This window comes from Seriola aureovittata, chromosome 11, assembly GCF_021018895.1.
Source record: "Seriola aureovittata isolate HTS-2021-v1 ecotype China chromosome 11, ASM2101889v1, whole genome shotgun sequence".
Classification (NCBI taxonomy): Eukaryota; Metazoa; Chordata; class Actinopteri; order Carangiformes; family Carangidae; genus Seriola; species Seriola aureovittata.
This window is the reverse complement of record NC_079374.1, coordinates 13831245-13849794: the sequence shown is the minus strand read 5'-3', so window position 1 is coordinate 13849794 and position 18550 is coordinate 13831245. Positions and strand designations below refer to the sequence as shown.

The 18550-nt window shown below is 40.0% G+C and overlaps 2 protein-coding genes across 4 annotated transcripts in view; both read right to left on the bottom strand.

The window, feature by feature from the left end:
- Nucleotides 1–466: 466 nt before the first annotated feature.
- sp3a (sp3a transcription factor) lies at nt 467–9022 on the bottom strand. Of its 3 annotated transcripts, none has more exons than XM_056390023.1 (7): nt 8856–9022; nt 8393–8490; nt 7906–8001; nt 4984–6235; nt 3560–3746; nt 3247–3443; nt 467–2450 (listed from the first exon to the last, which is right to left on the bottom strand). In XM_056390023.1, exons 1-7 carry the CDS (start codon nt 8860–8862, stop codon nt 2158–2160), a joined length of 2130 nt encoding a protein of 709 aa, XP_056245998.1. In that variant the 5' UTR covers nt 8863–9022; the 3' UTR covers nt 467–2157. The 3 variants fall into 3 exon arrangements, with proteins under 3 accessions (XP_056245998.1, XP_056245999.1, XP_056246000.1); XM_056390024.1 differs by having other exon boundaries at nt 7906–7992; XM_056390025.1 differs by lacking the exon at nt 7906–8001.
- Nucleotides 9023–14311: 5289 nt separating this feature from the next.
- Nucleotides 14312–18550, bottom strand: part of LOC130177066 (obg-like ATPase 1) — a 42895-nt gene continuing 38656 nt past the window's right edge. The window contains exons 10-11 of the mRNA XM_056388482.1: nt 17035–17157; nt 14312–14806 (exon numbers count right to left, since the gene is read on the bottom strand). Coding sequence (XP_056244457.1) covers nt 14705–14806; nt 17035–17157 — 225 coding nt within the window. The 3' untranslated portion in view covers nt 14312–14704. The remainder of the gene's footprint in view (nt 14807–17034; nt 17158–18550) is intronic.

The window sequence follows — 18550 nt, the reverse complement described above, 5'->3', positions numbered from 1 at the left end:
TTACCTCTCATGCCTCTGTAGGGGTTTTTCAAAGTCATGAGACTGTACTTTGTTCTCCAGCAGCAGAATATGTTTCTGACATTTCTGTGTGACATTAACTTGTGGTTAATTGAGGGTTCACCTGCCTCTTGTTGGCCTCGGTGACTTCTGTCTTCATCTTAGCAGCAGCTATGAGGGGAAGGTCAAGGGGTCAAACATACCTCTCGTCCTGCTCCCTTGGCTGTAGTGACATCTACTGGACTACTAACCTAGAGTGTAAGCCCTGTGGGGGGAGAATGGAGCTCCTGGCTGCATGACATCTTCGAAAAGAAACAAAACAAAAGATTTCAAGCGCATGGAAAAATTCAAACTAGTCTTACATTTCGTGATTTTAGTTTGCAATATCGAGTTGCCCTCAGAAAGCAGAAACGGTACAACCAAGATATATTAAAAGAATTTTAAAATTAAACAAAAAAATCAAAGGAAATTGAAGTGTAACAGAAAAGTTTATATTGGTGTTATATTGACATATTTATACAGAAGATTTAATTGAAGATAAAACTTCAGTGTTTAGTATATAATACGAAGACGATGTTTGAGTGTTTCAAAAGCATCTTGTTATTTGACTTAAAGACTTAAGCATAATCTCCTGAAGAGGATCATGTGGCAAAGGGTGGAAAAATTCTGTTCAGTTTGCATGTGTATTTATGTAACAATTTAACAGTTGATGGGAGGGGGGTAAAAAAACCCAAAATAAAACAAAAACAAAAATTAACATGGAACAGGCAAATGCAACATACAGTAAAATTAAAAGAATCAACACAAAGACAGAAACATTGTACATTTACTGACAATGCATACAAAGCAGGGTCCTGGGAAGAATACAAAACATTTTTTATACAAAAGGATTAACAACAAACAAGATGAAAGTGATGAGAACAGTGCTGTTAAAAGAGTACCGCTTTTGGTAATAGACAGATTTTTCAACTGCATGACAGGACTGATGGAGCAAAATACTGGTGAAGGATTCTGCAAAGCTGTTTCCATAACAGGGGTTGTCCTTATCATAAAAAAGACATAGTAAGATTAAACAAGCATAGGTAACGGGGTGACAGCTTAATTCACCTCAGCTTTTGGTCCATCAAATTACATTTCTTCACAACACCCCACCATGGTCCAAGAAGCTACAGGGGTGATTTACCTTACTCATATCACACAGTCACAAGTCACCCTGAGTTTGTTGTCAAATTTGGCAATTACCTTCAAAAAATGGCTTTTCTCTTCATATTACAAGACATGTTTTGTTTTTGTTTTCGTTTTGAAGTCTTCCAAAACATGTTTAACAAAAACACATGTGAATCACATATAATGGAGCCATATGAAATTTTGGACTTTTAATATCACAAATGCATTTTCTATGTAAAGTCTGATATAAATAGCAGTTCAGTCAAAATATTTAATAAGCAAATAATGTGTATCATATCAACAGTATATGTTCAAGAGGAATTACAATAAAAAATTTTGATTGTTTTTCATTTTCACCTGCAAAATGTATTCGGTGTGAGCAACGTCTTTTTTTAAAATAAACGGGGGAAGCAGGTCTTGCTAATTTGCAAACTGACTGACTGACTGCAAGTAGAACAGTGGAAGAAAAGGAATACACATAACATTAAGAAATTTGGACATAAGCAATAACGTTACTTCAGCTGGATAAAATGATCTCTGGTGTGAGATTTAGTCTTTGCCGACAGTAAATATGGAACAAACCTTGCTGACCAAGGACATCATCAGAGTATACCATCAACAAAAGACGAGGAGAGAATCGCTCAACTTACCAATAATTTTTCATGAAAAACACATTATTAACAAATTAAAGTAGATTTAAAACAAAATGGCATCCTACACTTGCAACTACACAATATTGTACAAAATAAGGCATTTCCTTGTGTGTTTACTGCAATGTCTTTTTCCACCTTTATCTTCTTTTAGTCTCCAACACTAGTTTTTCTTCAGTAAAAACTGAGTATGGACATGGACTGACTATTTCTGTGTTAAAATATATATATATATGTATATATATATATTTATAATTTTAGTTTTTCTTCAAAACTTGAATAAAAATGCAGGTAGGAGTATACAGTATGAGAGAGTTTGCAGAAGTTCATGTGTGAGTGTAAATTACTCCATGACTTCACTGGCCGCTACTGTGGTGACGAGCTGGAGAGGGATCTCTGCATTGGCCAGGATGTCCTGGGCGGTGCTGGAGCCCTGCTGGATGTTGGTGAGGATGAGGGTGGTCCCGCCTGCCGTGGTGATGATACTGTCTGAGGACCCTGCGGATTCCATCGAGGCCACCACTGAGCTGCCAGAGTTCACACCTTTTTTGTTCTGATGAGTTTTAATGTGCTTCGCCAGGTGGTCGCTCCGCATGAAGCGCTTGGAACATTCGGGGCAAACAAACTTCTTCTCTCCTGCCAGAGAGAAAATATAGTTTGAAAGATAGTTTGATGCTGAATACATATGGGGAGGGTCAAAAACATGTCATCTATCTGGAGGATATGCTTCACAGGTAGGGAGATAAGTTTAAGACAGTGGCGCAAAAGTTCAATGTGCTTGTTTCAAGAATAAAATGAGAGAAAATGAATGTTACATAAAATAATAAAAAGGCAGAACTGTCACTGAACTCTAAAAAATAAATTTTTATGACTGTTTGTGTGGTGTTGCTGAATTCTGTATGACCTACAGCCAAAGTTAAATCACTGCATTAGTTGTCGAATGCCAACATGTTCCAAAAACAACAATAAATAAATTTGCTGCGTGTTTGACCTCATGGCTAAAGATTGTAATTACAAAGGGATATTCTATAAAATTCAAAACAGATCAGGCGAGCTGATAGAGGGCTGTGCCCAGACTCAACAGAGAGCCATGGGATAAAAATAAAAGTGAAAGGTACAGCTCACTACTAGCATCTCTTGAAATGTTTTTGTTATACAATCTCATGTTAACAAATCTTGAAAATGACGGTGCAGAACAAGCTGTTTTAACTGGAAAATTACCACTAAGTCTGTGAATTCTGGATGTTTTTCACAACGGTCTTCAATCGTAACCTGACATTTTACATGGAAATCCAGAGGGGGTGGGGAGGTGGGGGCAAACGCTGTTATTTCTTACATGACTCACACTTTGCAGGGCACAAATTAACACATTTTACTGATTTTACTGATGTTTTCCTGATGTGCAAACATTGAGGGAGCAAAAAAAGGGCACCTGTGTGTGTTCTCCTGTGTCTCTGCAGCTCATCGCTGCGTGTGAACCTCTTCCCACAGAACATCCAGCTGCAAACAAAAGGTCGCTCCCCTGAATGCCAGCGCAGGTGTGCTCGCAGGTGCGATGTCTTTCCATATACTTTCCCACAGCCCGCGATGTGGCAGATGTGCTGCTTTTTTTTCCCCATGCTGGATCCTCTGAGAAACACATGCACTGACAGTTAGGGTCCCAATATGTTTTATTTCCTGTGCAAAGGTCAGAGCTTGTTACATGTGGAGATTTTAGGAGAAAACAATCAGTCATGCTTACTCACCTCCCTCCTGACTCTTTACAGTTGGGGCAAGTACATGCCACTCTGCGCAGCCTCTTGCCCTCCTGGCCCAACTGATCCTCCTCATCCACCAGCCTGACGCGAAGGTGGGAAAGATCGCTTGTGTTCAAGGTGGAGTCGGTGCTCAGCTGCCAGTCTCCAGAGTCTGGCTCTTCCTTTATCTGAATGTCTGAAATTAATGTGTACGTTAATAGCAACACAAACTCTGGTAATTACATACCAAAAAGCCTGAACAGTGAGAGGTGTTTCATAATTGTGTGTGATAGACAGCCTGGCAGCAAATTTCACAAGTAAGACTCCATATTACGCACAGTGATAAAATAATTAGTTGATTGACATAAAATGTATCAGTGACAATTTCGATAATTAATTAAATGTACCCTGTGGACTTTTCAGGCCATGTGAGTGGCAGAAATTTATGAATGGACTTTGCTACAATCAAAAACTTCATTATAATGTTTTGATAGGTGTAATTACTCAAACTTTTAAGATATACACACAAACTACAATGAAAAGTCTAAGTGCTTAGGCAAATTATCAACTAAAGAAAAAACCAAGTCTTTGCTTTTAACAGCTTTTCAAATGTGGCTTTGTTCTTCTTCTCCTTTGCATGAAACTGTAAATTCAGAAACTTTGTGTTTTTTTCTTTTTTTACTGCTGGACAGGCAAATTAAGCAACTGTTGATCTGCATTTGTCATTACTTTATAGACTAAACTATGGACCGTTTTCACAGCAGACATTCTGACTTGTCATAGTAGGAAAAGCACAGGTGTAATTAATAACATTAAAACATTAAGAACGGCTCCGCTCTGTTCAAGTGTCTCATTAAGCCATGACAGTGTGACTGTGAGCCAGCATGAACGATACCAGGACCCTGAAACTGAAGCAGATAAATGGAATTCAGGCATCATTTATTTTATTATTTACAATTGAGATTTTCCTACTGTGACATGTTAAAATGTCTTCTGTGAAAAAGGTCTATTAATTGATAAACTGAAAAAGAGTTAAATTAATTTACAATGACTATAACTTAAATTCTTACCTGTAGTAATGATGATTTTAAAAAGACAAAAAAAAAATTTCATTTGATCAGACCATCAGTACTCAGATGTCACTATGGATTGTGCGCTTTGAGCAGCACAAACACATTTCCATTCACTTTCATTGTATTAGTGCAATAATGACAATAATTAAGTAGGGAAAACACTTTTTAAGACATTAAAGACAGAAGTGGCAGGGTTTTTTAATGAAATGTAAGAAAATAAACATTAAGTAGACCTATGCTCATGTTAAAGATGTGCACACCCACACATCTTTGAGAGGAGACGCTGTGAGTGAAAACACCTGTATGAGTTTCAGGCTGTCTCCTGTGTATATTCTGATAATAAAAAAAGAGCTACTCTACCTCCAGGGGTGTCTGTGTCTCCTTCCTGTTGGGCCACTGAGTTGACTGTCACTGTCTGCAGGTTGGGGATCTGCCCTGTGCTGATGCTGACCGGATTGGAACCAAGTGACAGGGTTTGGACTGGAGCCAGGGTTATCTGCTGGGGTGGTGTGGTGGGCAGCTGGAGGTTCTGCAGGTTCTGCACTCCCTGCACCTGAAAGGTCTGCCACTGTATCTGACCCGAGGGTGTGACTGTCTGGGCTTGGATGATGAAGGTTCCCGGGTTGATCAGCTGCACGTTTTGCAGGCTCTGCCCGCCTGTCGCCACTGAGTGCATCACCTGACCATTGGTGGTCTGAACAGGCACCTGCTGTAGCTGGATGATGGGCGTGGCTGAGGACACCTGGATGCTCTGCTCCTGATTTTGATGGATGAAGCCTTCTTGGAGACCAGAACTTGAGTCAGGTTGTTCTGTAGCCACTGACGACAATGATGAATCTTGTGTCAGCAGACCTGATTCATTTGATGGAACGTGCAGCTGAGAGGAAGACGTCGGCACGAAAATCTCAGGATTTGCATTTGAGTCATTGACTGGTATTGTTTGTGAGAGGTGATCATCTGTCTTCACATGACTCTCTGAGCCATCCACAGGCTGATTTGCCATAATTAGCTGGCCATCAGCAGTGACCCCTGTTGCTATAGTCTGAGCTCCAGACAGCCCCAGGGAGTCCAAGTCCACACTGTTAATAGGAACAAAAGTAATGTTCCCAGGCAGACCCACAGGCACATTAGTAACAACCTGACCCTGGTTGTTGAAGGTGGAGCTGCCAATAGAAACCCCCTGGATCTGCTGGACATTACCAGTCTGTGATATGAGGTTCTGGTTGTTATTAAGGATGTTTGCAGTTGATGTGACACTGAGACTCTGGCTACCATCAGGCATGATCTGAATATGCCCCGTGGCATCTTGAGTCAGAGTCGCTCCTTCCACGCCGGACGTGGAGAAGCTCAGCTGTCCATCTGCTGTCTGAATCTGAGGGATTACTTGGTACTGAATGTTAGGCACTGTATTGGCATTGGAGGCGGCTGTTCCCGACGTCACAAAGATTGGCTGACTTTGTAAGCTCTGGAGAGGAAGAATGTATTGTCCATTTGATGTTAATATTCCTTGACTTTGGATCTGTATCATTCCAGATTCATCCTTTGCTGCTGTTGTGGGTGTTAAAACCTCCCATTTATCAGTCCCAGTAAGATGAGTAGATGGATCAGATGTCTGAGAAAGAAAATGATTGACATTAAAAAAATGATCAAGCACCTGTTGTTAATGAAATAAGATGAATGCATAGCAGTTGCTCAGAGGTCTAGTTAAAGTCTGCTTTTTAAATTTAAAGAAAAGTTGAGTTTGCATCTGGCCCGATATTTTGATGGAATAAAAGGTGCTAGCAGCTCACACTGTCAGCATCAGAAATGTTAGGAGCAAAATTATTTGGGTCAGTAGATGCTGAGAGGGCAACAAATGTAGATTTTGGTTTCCTGTGAATCTATGACTATGTTCTTTCAGTCTTTTAGTTCTAGCATGCTTAAGGTTGACACCGATTTATTATGAATCATAAAGAGTTGTAAACCTTAAGCCACAACTGATGTCTGACAGTAACAGCTCAGTAATTGGACAGTGTCAGTGGCCTGTCATTCTGCAGTGCATCATCAGTGCTATACAGACACACAAGGGAAATTTTATGGCCTGCAGGAGCTTATGCTACACCTAAGTGCGCATAAAGGTTTTATTTATCTTCTCTGGTTGTCAAAAACAGCTTTTCAGGCATTTTCAGTGCATTTGTTTGTTCCATGCCAGATTTTGAATGACAGCATTCTTATCAGTGAAAATTAACCAGAGCATCTGGGTAAACACACAAGGGTTTGTATCGATAGCCAGATAAAAAACTCTGAGTTTATTATATACTCTTCACTGCCATTCTACCACAGCTGCAATTAAGTGTTCATTTACTATAAATACAAACTCACCTCCACGGCAGCTGCTTTAAAGTGATCACCTTAAAGTGGTTCTCCTTGCTTCTTGTTTTTTGTCAGAGAGAGGTAGATTTTCAGCAGCATTTTGGTTGAATTAGATTTTGATGAAATATTGAGCAATACTATGCACTCAGTACATCCATTAAACAGAACCAATTGGAAATGAAACCAAAACACAACAGGGCAATTTTCTCTGATAAAAAATGAAAACCAAAGTTTGCCAGCAGAAAATATTAAACTATGTATGTTTTTCTCCCATCTCACATACTGCAAACTTACTCTTCAAGAATAAAACAAACTTAAATAACAAAAAATGCTGTATGTGCTGTTATATATGCAATTTTGATTGTTATTAAAACGTATCACTACTGAAGATTATCTTCAGCAAAAACTTCAATTGAGCTCTATCTAAAATAACAGAAACAGTCAAATTAACTCTTGATCTACATCAACTTAATTTTCCCTGATGCATTTGTGGTTCATGGTTGATGTTGCTGTTATCAGTGCATGTAACAGAATAAGCTTGAAGCATTAGAAGGAGTTACCAGCAGGGTAAAATACAAATATGGAAGGTCTAGCTACTTTACTTTTCCACTGATAAATGTATCTGAATTCAATCTGTCATATGCAGGGGCCAGTAGGTTTAGCCCTAGCACATGTAGTACTTTAAGGACTTGTCACATGACCAAAAGGGTATGGGTGCCCTTACTGAGTCTGTTCCAATACTGAAAATGGTAAAAACATTCCAGAAGTAGATTAGTTATCCTCCTGTGTTGATGCCAAAATGCAGTGGCTGCAATACCACGAAAGCAAGTGCAAACTTAGATACACTCCCACCACCAATTTTGTTCAACTGTGATTGAAGGCTTCACTTCTGCTGTAGCTGTGTCGGATCTAGCAGAGGTGCCGACTTACCACATCAGCGGCAGCACCTCTGTCCACCTCTGACGACGGTGACCCAACCTTAGTGCAGGTGGTTGCTAGCAGGTCGAGGGGTGATGGCTGAGTGTCCTACCCACAACGGGCGAATTTAAAAGGAAGAAAGTGGGTGGCCATTAGTCTGGGCCACATATAGAAAGTGACTCATTGCTAAATAGCAAAGTCTGAAGTTTGGAGGTTAAAGGACTTTCTTGTCCTGTGTTGAGCCCCCCAGGCAGCACCCAGGATAACAGTCTGGTAATATTTAGGGCTGGTAGGAGTTTTACAATATCTCATATCAAACCCAGCAAATGAGGCAGGATTTGAAAGCAGCCTGAAAGGAAGTGTTGCCTGTGAGGTTCAAGTCAGGGTACAATACCCCCTGCAAGTTTGAAATGTGTGAACTTCAGTAAGCGCCACTCAGTTACTGAAAACACAGCAGCTACGTATAAAAAGAGTCATAATCCTTAGGGTGAAACCTTACCTGGCTGCCCCTGCCTCCCTCCTGCTGCAGAAAGCCGCTTTGACTGCTGTCCACGTCCAAGGCAGCCATATCCCCTGGTTTCATTGGTTGTTCTGGGGCTGTGTAGTGAAAAGCATATAGCTTACATAGTGGGAGCAGCCGAAGCTAACGTTAGCTAAACAAACCAGATACTCATATAACATCTGTAACGTTGCTATAACGTCAATACAGTAGCTAACAATACAGTCACAACCACATAGAGAAAACAGCGACGTAGCGATAATTAGTTTAAGGAGTGCAGATTTTACTGATGTGTCCTAGACAAGCTAACCTAGTTAGCTGCTACTGCTAACTTAGCCGGCGGTGATTAGCGTTATCACCGACAGGCATCCCTGTTAGCCTGCTAGCGAGCTAATGTAGCCATAGAATGCCTAAGGTAGCTTGTTAGCCTCTGAGAGTGAAGAGTAAGACAGATGTTACATACCAGTCATTGCGTGACTTGTCGTGAAACGGAGTCCTGATAGTCACAAGCCACCGGACATGATCAGCAAATTATAGTTATTGTATACGCGTAGCAATAAGGTGATAACTGTCAGATTTCTTTGTATTTTGATTGACGGGCGGTGGGTTACACAAAGGGTGGGGCCTGCACTGTTGACTGGGAGTGTTTGCGTCACATACAGGAAATCCCGCCGTTCTTCATCAATGTGATTGGTTATTCGCTTTGCACACCGTGTTATTACTTGTCAGTCGACATGTCAGTCATCCTTTGTTGGACTCTTCCTGTTTATTATGCATTTTCAGTTTTACAGTATTGGCGTTGATAATAATGGGGGTTGTCGTTACCAGTGAATCAGACCTGTGTAGTGAGAAACTGCTTGTAGCCTTTGTATTGTGCAAAAATAACAAGTAAAGGCCATCTTGACACAGAGCTGCAGTCACATTAACTGCCAAATAAATACATGGGATTCATCCACAGCATGTAACCCAGGAGCACTGTGACCAACAGTAATCACAAGTCCACTAAATGTCCTGTCAGATGTCACATAAAGACCTTTGCCAAGAAATACTATTTAAAGGGTCCCACACCTTTAAAAGTGCTATATGTAGGTTTTCTGTGCCATTAAACGTGGTTTCTTGCTGGGAGCAGATGGTGGTTGTGATAATGGTCGCTTGCCAAGAGCTTCAGTAGAAGAAAAAACGAGATAGAAATAGAAGCAAAACAAGAGATCACTTTGACATATTTTTCCACTGCCGGAGACAGCTCTTGGCAAGTACAGGAATAAAGTTTGATGCTGAACTTGCAACGTTTCTTCTAGACTGGTAAGTAAACAGCTGTTATGCTAATGTTGGCTATGTAGCAATAGCAAAACTTACAAAGAGTTCCTTTGACATATACACCATGAACCTGCATCCATCTCCTCATAGGCTGTTACCATTTACACCACATATTGCAATTTATAAGTTATATGCTTAAAGGTATTGCAATATTGATCAGTAAAGCACAATTGCATATGATCCTGAAATGCATATGAGGAATTTAAGTATTTAGAAACAGCATGCTATAGCACCTGGTTATTACTTTTTGGGGATGTGATTTAAGGTGAAACATAACACAAGGTAATCTAATTTCCAAGCAGACTATATTTTATAGTAAACAAAGAAATTAATTTATTTGGCCGATATCAATCCAGTGGATTAGATCAACGTATGCCCCATTTTTAAGTTTATAAAAACAGATTTACTGTGCCATGATGCCATTTATCCTCGCTTACATGTGTTTTTGAAAACTAACCGTGGTCTTACTTGTGAATTAGAAAGTCATCAGCAATTGAGTTTTAAGATGTCTTTTGCCATGATTGCTTGAACAAAAACACACTATCAAGACACAATCTGAGTTTGCATTCGACTGGATTTCTTCCCCTCCGTCTGATTGTGCACATTACAACATTGTGAAAGTGCATTGAAATGAGAACCTGCATGCTATTGTACCTGCTCTGTGCCTGTGATGCTATCAGGACCCCACTTCTGAGTATTATTTGTGGTGTGTCAGTTCCTCACAGCGCGCGACCGCAGTGAGGCTATTTCTCTCAACCTTCAATTCAAACTTGGCCCATTACAGCCAGACTACAAAAGCACTTTCCGTGCACTCAGGAGCTCACGGCAGTGAATGGTGGATATTTCCAATCACTCTGCTGTCAATCCAAGTGTCAGGTAAACACAGGCCAATGGAAACAGCTTTAGAAAAACCTTGCGTCTGTCTTACTCCAGGAGTCCTTGGAAACATATCAACAGTTTCTACAAAGACCTCCAAGTTAAAGGGAAAAGTCAAATATCCTAAAAGCAATACAGATGCAACGCCCTGGCCGACACAGTGGCCTACACGACAAATATAAATGCTGTGGTGTTTGTCTTCAGACCTGTGAGTGTTGTCTCCAGCTAGAGCTGCAAACAAAGGAAATGAGACCGTATTGACAGACCTTGTATTCACCTCATGAGAGGAATCTGTGAAGTCTGTCGAGCAATTACCCAGTGGGAGTTTCAGTACATCTATAAGGATTCAGTGTGATAGATATAACTGTAAATAGGGGCATCTATGACCTTCTCACTGCATGTACACAGACCTTCTAGCTTGCAGTATTCTTTTCGTATTATGGTGGGGAAATACGATACAAAAATATGCCCTAATAACATCTGCATGAAATTATGGAAGAGAAATTTTAAGCAAAACATTTCATATTCAATGCAAAAGCCTCTTCTCAATATCCTCTAGGAGTGGACATTGTTGTTGTTGTGGAATAGTGCAGAAATGTGAATGATAAGAGAAGTAACTGAGTGAGTCCACAATGGCTCTGAGTGTTTCAGATTAACATACTGACAGTTGTTTTCATGAAGGCCAGTCCCAGAGAGAGTGACCCCACGGAGAGAAACTGCCCTGCTGGAGGCACCTTGTGGGACACTGTAAATGGGACCTGAGAGAGAAAATTGAAACTGGTGCTGCATGGGGAAGTGTGGATGGAATATCAAATGTGTATTTTAGTCAACTCTGAAGCACTTGAGACAGGAACGATCATACTGTTCTTTGTCTGAGGTGCTGAGAATTAACCATTGTACAAACAGATGGAAGTCACAGCCAGGTTCATGGAAGTTTTTTTAATTGTATTTACTGTGGAAGTTTAAATATTTAATATGAGTATAGGGATGCATTCTGAATCACAATCATCATTAAAACTAATGAAACTGTGTTTATATTAATATTAATACACAATGTTTATGCTATGCTATATGCAATGCACATGTACAGTAAGTATAGTAAGATGAGTCAGTATTTCTGGGTTATTGCATAGGAGTTGTTTTTGGACCACATGGGTGATTTAACTGTTTATTGTTTACTATAATGGCATGTGTAAAGAAACATTTAGAAACATTTCAATGCTTAAAACATATTTTGCTGCACATTTTGCGAATTCAAAATACTGAACCTATTTCGACAAATGCTATAATGGCACAAAAAATTTTTTTTTGCAGCGCTAACTGAAAAAGAATAGCTAAATTTGTCAGCCTGAAGTTATGATTTATACGCTGCTTTGCAGACTCCTCTGAGTTGTTTAAAGGGTTTTTTCTTCCAACATTTTGCTGGCAATGTTTTATCACTCACAAAGACAGCAACAAATCAAAGCACAAAGTTGTGTCATTACAGCAGAAACACGAATGAGGGGGGAAATCGTTGCATAAACCCTCATACGTGAACATGAAGTGTTGTTTTAGTCAAATCATGATTCTATATTGATTTCTTGTCTGTTCTTTGTACAGTATATAGCACAAGTGTCAGACAGAGAAGTCACACAATGGCAATAATTACAGCATGGCAACACTTTTATTGTCATCCAAAATAGAGATAATTTCCTCTCTGTAATAATATGATACAATACATTTATAATAACCATTGAATTTCCCAACACTATCCCTCGTGCATATTTACTTTCTCTGAAAAATGCCTCAGTTATTTATATGTTTATTTGTTATAACTCAACTGTTCTTTTTTTGTGTGATTTTTCAAAGGCCTTTGGTGTGCATGTGATTTACAACAGCAGGCCGTGGTCTGTTTTGCTGGGTGTGTTTTTCAAGGCAAGCTTTCCACTCAGTGCCCTTCTTGGTTTGATGCTGCTGTGGTTTGCCTCGGGCCAGAGTGGCACCGCTTGATTGATGGTGCTGACAGAACATTTGTACCAACAGAGAATCTGTCACATTCCTGGACTCGTTTTATTCCTCAAAGAGGTTCTACCAGTTACACTGCTTTTACAATCCACCTAAGTCACATGATAATGTTTATGAATACTTTGATGCTAATTTGTTTTCATTAGTAACCACAGGTTATGTTTGCATGTATGCTCTGAAATGTGTTCCATGATGTCTGGACAGGAAGGACACCCAATGAGTGTGTAAGTCATTCAATCCTGCCTCTCCTGTGACAGAAAAATTATTGGTATCAAACCCTGAAACAGCCTGTTGAGGACGCACTCGCCGAAAAAGAGACTTTGTTATGGTGTTTTGTTTCTATACAACATCTGCGTGATTCTAAATAGCTTTATTACTCACTCTGAAAAGATTTATTGTCACTTTATGAAAAACAAAATACTCCACGACCCAGACCACTGGGAACCACTCGTCAATCTCTGAGCCTCAAGACTACAACAGATAGATAATCTTTTAGGGTTTAGGTTGGCCAACACCACCACCGCCCCGAGAAGAATGCAAAAACAGTTTTGTCTCAAGCCCCCATTGTGCTCTCCAGAGGATTTGTATGGTTTCACTTAGAAAACAGACAGCTGAAAACAGCCTGTTGTTGTACAGACGACAGTATAGGGTGTAAATGTTGGTAGCAATGACTTGATATGCTGCATGAAATTTGTGTGAGTGATTAAAATCAGTGGTTAATGCTAAAACTACCAAGCAAAGTAAGCTTAATGTTATTTGATACACATGTCGTCCGTCTTTCATTCCATCTAACCACAATAAACACTATCCTATATTTTGCCACTGATCTCAAACCTTAAAGACTATAATCCACCTTATTTCCATGACAAACACTGTGCTTTGTAGTGCTAGCACAGGCTCGGCTCCATAAAACATCCTATCCAAAACTTGGATATGCAATACTATCTCTGTAAAATGACCATTTTTATTCAATTTTTTTGTTCCCATCAAAAGGCCATTTTGTTCTCTGCAGTCTTAATGGTTACAAGATATTCAGCAAAGCACTGCTGATCTACAGCTCTTTGTTGGGACTCCCACGGAGAATACAATCTTACTTTGAAGCACTGCGGCTGCAGCCATACAATTCCATCAGCATAAACGCTTCACAAACACTTACACACAAAGTATAGGGGCAAGAAAAACACTACTTCTGACAACAGGAATCGTTTTCTGGTTGTGCTTGTGGATTGTGTCAACTTCTATTTTCATACTATACAGAATATCATAAAATGTGGACTTTTTTTGTGAAAAGATGGTTTGAATTAATATTTCTTTTCTTTTTTTTGTAGGTGTGTATTTGCTTTCATGGTTGAGGGATGGGAAAACTGTAAACATAACAAAGAGGCCATTTTTGTCAATATTTGAAGATTATAGGGACAATGGAGGAGAGAACACATATTCATTAATCATAAATGAAACATAAATTGTAAATGAAAGGTTAACTTAGTCACTTTGCAAATAATAATTTAAACTGACCAATTCTCTTGGCCGAAACACCTGCATCCTGCTTGTGCCCTTCTAAAAATCATCATCACTTAACAGATTTAATTATAATTGTCCCCTCTCTGCTACAGTCAATGTCAGCTGTGTCTTTTAATTCTCTAATCAGTGGTCGGCAGGACCGCTATCACCATCCCCATGCAGCTTCCCACTCAATACAGACATCCCAAAACACACACAGACTGGTTTTTTTCAAATGTTTTATTGAGTGTAGACATCTGGGCTACTGTAAAACATGCATTATCTGCAGAAGGGGGAGAGGAGCAGGTGGCATTGTCCCCGCTGTCAGCTGTGTCAGTGCTGGCACCCGTGATGGAGATTAATGAAGTATCTGGAGAGTAATATGCTCCTTCAAATGCTGCTACAATTTGGAGTGGGGGCCGATCCTGATCTTAAATAGCAAAGCTGTCAGAGTTTACTGAACCTGTGCTTTGGCACATGAAGGTGGGGGGATCCTACAGGACAGAAAACAAAAAGTGAGAAAGTGGCAGTGTGTATCAGCCAAAAAAAAAAAAAAGAAAAAAAAAGAAGGGTAACAATACAGTCATTTATGTAAACAAACAGATTGTTCTTGTGTCACTTTTTCTTTTGTGCATTTGGTGTGTTAAATTTGAAAAAGATGATGTCTCCATCCTCAGCAACATAGTTTCTTCCCTGTTGTCTGTATTTCCCAGCTGCCTGTAATATAACAAAGAAAACAAAACAAATTAAAATAAAAAATAACAATCAAAAAACAAACCAAACATTGTATAAGGCTCAGGTTATAGACTGTTACATACTCTAGCTGTTCAGTAAATGGCATCATAGACAGTATAGAGCCCGTAATAACATTATATTGTAAATAAAAATAGAAAATAATAGCACAGGATAAATATCCAATTGCCTTCACTAACTTTACTCCAACTGCAAATGTCATTTTCTCTTTTCTTATCATGTCATTCTCAACACACACACACACACACACACACACACACACACACACACACACACACACACACACACACACACACACACACACACACACACACACACACACACACACACACACACACACACACACACACACACACACACACACACTTCCATGTTTTGTTCAAGGGGTGCCTGAATTCCCACTGAGAGAATAATCCTCTCTTCTGCCCATTTCAGTTTCATGTACACAAGCACAAAATGTTAATAAGTCTTTGATTACAGCACTATCAAACTTGTCAAGGAAACAAAATAAGTTCTAACATTTCTTTTGTATACAGTAAGTGTTTGTTCTCCTTCCCGGCAAACTCAAAATAATTGACTTGAAGTGCTAATACGGACAGGTTTATGCATTCTGGTTCTGCACAGCGCACAATTAATTAGAAGAATCAATGTCCCTTTAAAGGCTCAGGAGACCATTTAATCCAAGCTCAATACCACCAGAAACACTGGATGGAGAGGGAGACAGGGAAAAAAAAAAAATCAATGGCTATTTGTGATTCCTGAGTATGTATTAAACCAGACATGTCTAACTGGTTCATTTGCACTTGAAAGCAGCCATCTGGAGCAGCAAGCTTGGCTTAAGCAGATATGATTACTAATAATGTGATATCCTCGTACACTGGCCCTATTCAGACAGCCTATTCCCACAACTGGCATTAAATAGCATAGACCTTAATGCCACAGTCAGAAACGCTCCATGTTCTTATGAGGCTAAAAAAGGGATTAGTAAAAGAGCAAGCAGTAAGGACCTGACACTCAGATCTCAACCTCGGATAACAATAGTGAAGCCCCCCCAGAGACCGACACATTTCACCCTCTGTTTGCAGCTTATGAGGGGTGTGGACAATACACTGCTGCTGCATTAAATATTAAATGCTTATTAAAAAAAAAAAAAAATGGACCTGAATAGTAAAGAGATTTGAATGTTTTCATAGTGCTTCCTTTCCACGCTGGTCCCCGCAGGTCTCTGTGTGTCACCATGATTACATTAGTTGAGTCTGTAAGTGGGCACATGGAGTTGATGGTGGTGATATTGGGATTGTAACAGCATGGTTTACAGCTGCGGCTCATAAAATGTCACACATAACAAGGTTAACCTCTGCTTTAATTCAGTTAATTGAGAATTAAATTCAAAAATGTCTCTATACAGAAAATACATTATTATTATTAATTATTAAAAAAAGTGAAACGAATTCTACAGTGTTGATTAACTGATTATTTACTCAGTACCTTTAATTACAGTTTATCGATATGACACTAAATTGATGCCAAACCTAAAACAATGCTCGTGGCAGGAAAGAAAGAAAAGCATTTTGAAGCATTTCGCAAAGTACCTGTGTAGCTGGCGCCCAGTTATTGTCTTCACAAATTCACCATGAAATCAGTTATTACATTTGACAGGAGTGTGCACATGAACAACCCCCAGCCCAGTTAAAAGGTCAAAACAAACACTGGCCATCATAAAAATAAGATATGCAAGTCACATTTGTGCGTTACCCATCCATGAAACAGTCCTTATTTGAGGAATTTCACACTTTATTTAACTTGCCGCTTTATATCACTGTCACATGCCTGCAGTGGCTTGGGGATTTGGCAACAGAGAGCTCTAAGCTAACAGCGCACTCTATAGATCTGATAAATGCCTGGTGAGGTGAAGAAGTGCTACCTCTGAGCGACTGTGCTAAGCCACGAGCAAGAACTACCATCAGCCAGTTAAGACACATTGTGATAAAGATATGCACAGCTGGAGCAGAATGGCAGTGTTTAGAGCCAGAATCAGCTGGCTTGTCAGGAGTGGTGCTGGAGTGTGTGCAGTAATTTCTTCCCCTGAGTAAAGGTGAAGAGCAGTTTGCAGTAGGAGCTGTGTGGTGACTGTCAGCTCCACTGATCACAGGAGACTTTCCCTCATCTCCTCTGGCACCCTGACTGCTCACCTTGACAGCGCTCTCGCTGCCTTCCTCTTTAAAATCCTGGAATTTCATTACTTCCGCCATAATGAAGCCCTTCTCAAAGTCTGTGTGGATCTTCCCCGCAGCCTGTGGAGCCTTAGTTCCTTTCTGTCACGAGGAAGGAAAAGAGAGGACAAATGAATTGTTTTGGAGAAGATGGATTACAGCATGCGAGCGACATGGTGTTTGATAGGGTGATAGCGTTGTGAGCATCACTCTGGGGTGTTTTCAGTCGGGGTATTCTTGCCTCAGTCCTGATTTCTGGATAGCTTTCCACTCGGCTGTGCCCTGCTAGGGCGGCCTGGACACCGATAAGGACCCAGCACTGCTATCAATGCCTTCTGATTCCCATTCCGTGGTGGTATTGATTTCTGTCCAAGCAATCTTGCCTCATTGTGGGTCGCTGCTCGGCTCTCTGGTCATGACAGCAAGAGGACCTGGTGTTGCAGTGAGAGGCCAGGGTGGTGTAGACCTCACTGCATCAGGCCTTACTACTGTGATACTCCAGAGTTTGGTAATTCAAATCCAAACATTTAATAATATTTCACTGTTGTAGATGCAGGGCTGTGAACAGTTTTTGATGTCTTTAAATTGACTTGAAATAGACAGTGATGATTTTATCTTCAAAACATACATTATAATATGCCCCTGCAGTTATTTCAATCCAATTTGAAAAAGCACAAAATAACAATTTAATAGTTTTATAAATTCTTTGTGCCCGGAATCCTCTTTAACACTCCAAGACACAACTGGTGACTGATGAAATGTGCAATTTATATGCACTGAAATAATGCTGGGCGGAAATGACAAATGACCCAAATAAGTGACGTGGCTGCTGTGTATCATTATGACTCCTGCCTGTCGACCTGCTCGCTCTCTCTCTGCTCCGCAGCGCTGTGCTCAGGAACTGTTGAGCAGTTTTAATTATGTATATAATCAGGTTGGGGTCAACATATTTCATGCCAAAAGAATGATGCGTATTTAATGACTCTAATACATTACCATCTCTTTGCAATCTCATTGACGGAGTGCTTGTGAGTTTAACTACCATTAATCAGCATCAAGGTTTGTCTATCTGGAGAAAAATAGATTAAGGGAGGGATTTTTTTCATATGGCGCATTACAAGGGATCCACATTGTCCTAGTTAAGAGCTATGCAGAACAGGCTGATAGATAATGGTCACCTCGAGGCTGCCTAATAAAGCATGTTAAAGGACTTAGGAACACGACATTACTGAGTGTAGTTTTTACAATGCAAGATGTATTGGCTTAATATAGTTACTCACTGATGCTTACCTGACTAAATGCCCCTCACACACAATCAAGGCTGGCTGTAATCAGTTATGCTGAGGAGGACAGGCGTGTTTTTGAGGATGCCTTTGAAGTGTTTCGAGACTTTTTTTGTAAACAGCGAGGACATCAGTCATGCTGAGACGAGTGTGCGTCTAAACACGGTGATGTCATCTGACTTCACTGTTATGTGTCCTGTGTTAAAGTGGAG

Coding starts and splice junctions, on each gene's coding strand:
- sp3a (XM_056390023.1), bottom strand. Junction 8,002..8,392: donor AGGGAGGCAGGGGCAGCCAG/GTAAGGTTTCAC, acceptor CGTTGTGGGTAG/GACACTCAGCCATCACCCCT. Junction 3,444..3,559: donor TGTAAAGAGTCAGGAGGGAG/GTGAGTAAGCAT, acceptor TGTGTTTCTCAG/AGGATCCAGCATGGGGAAAA.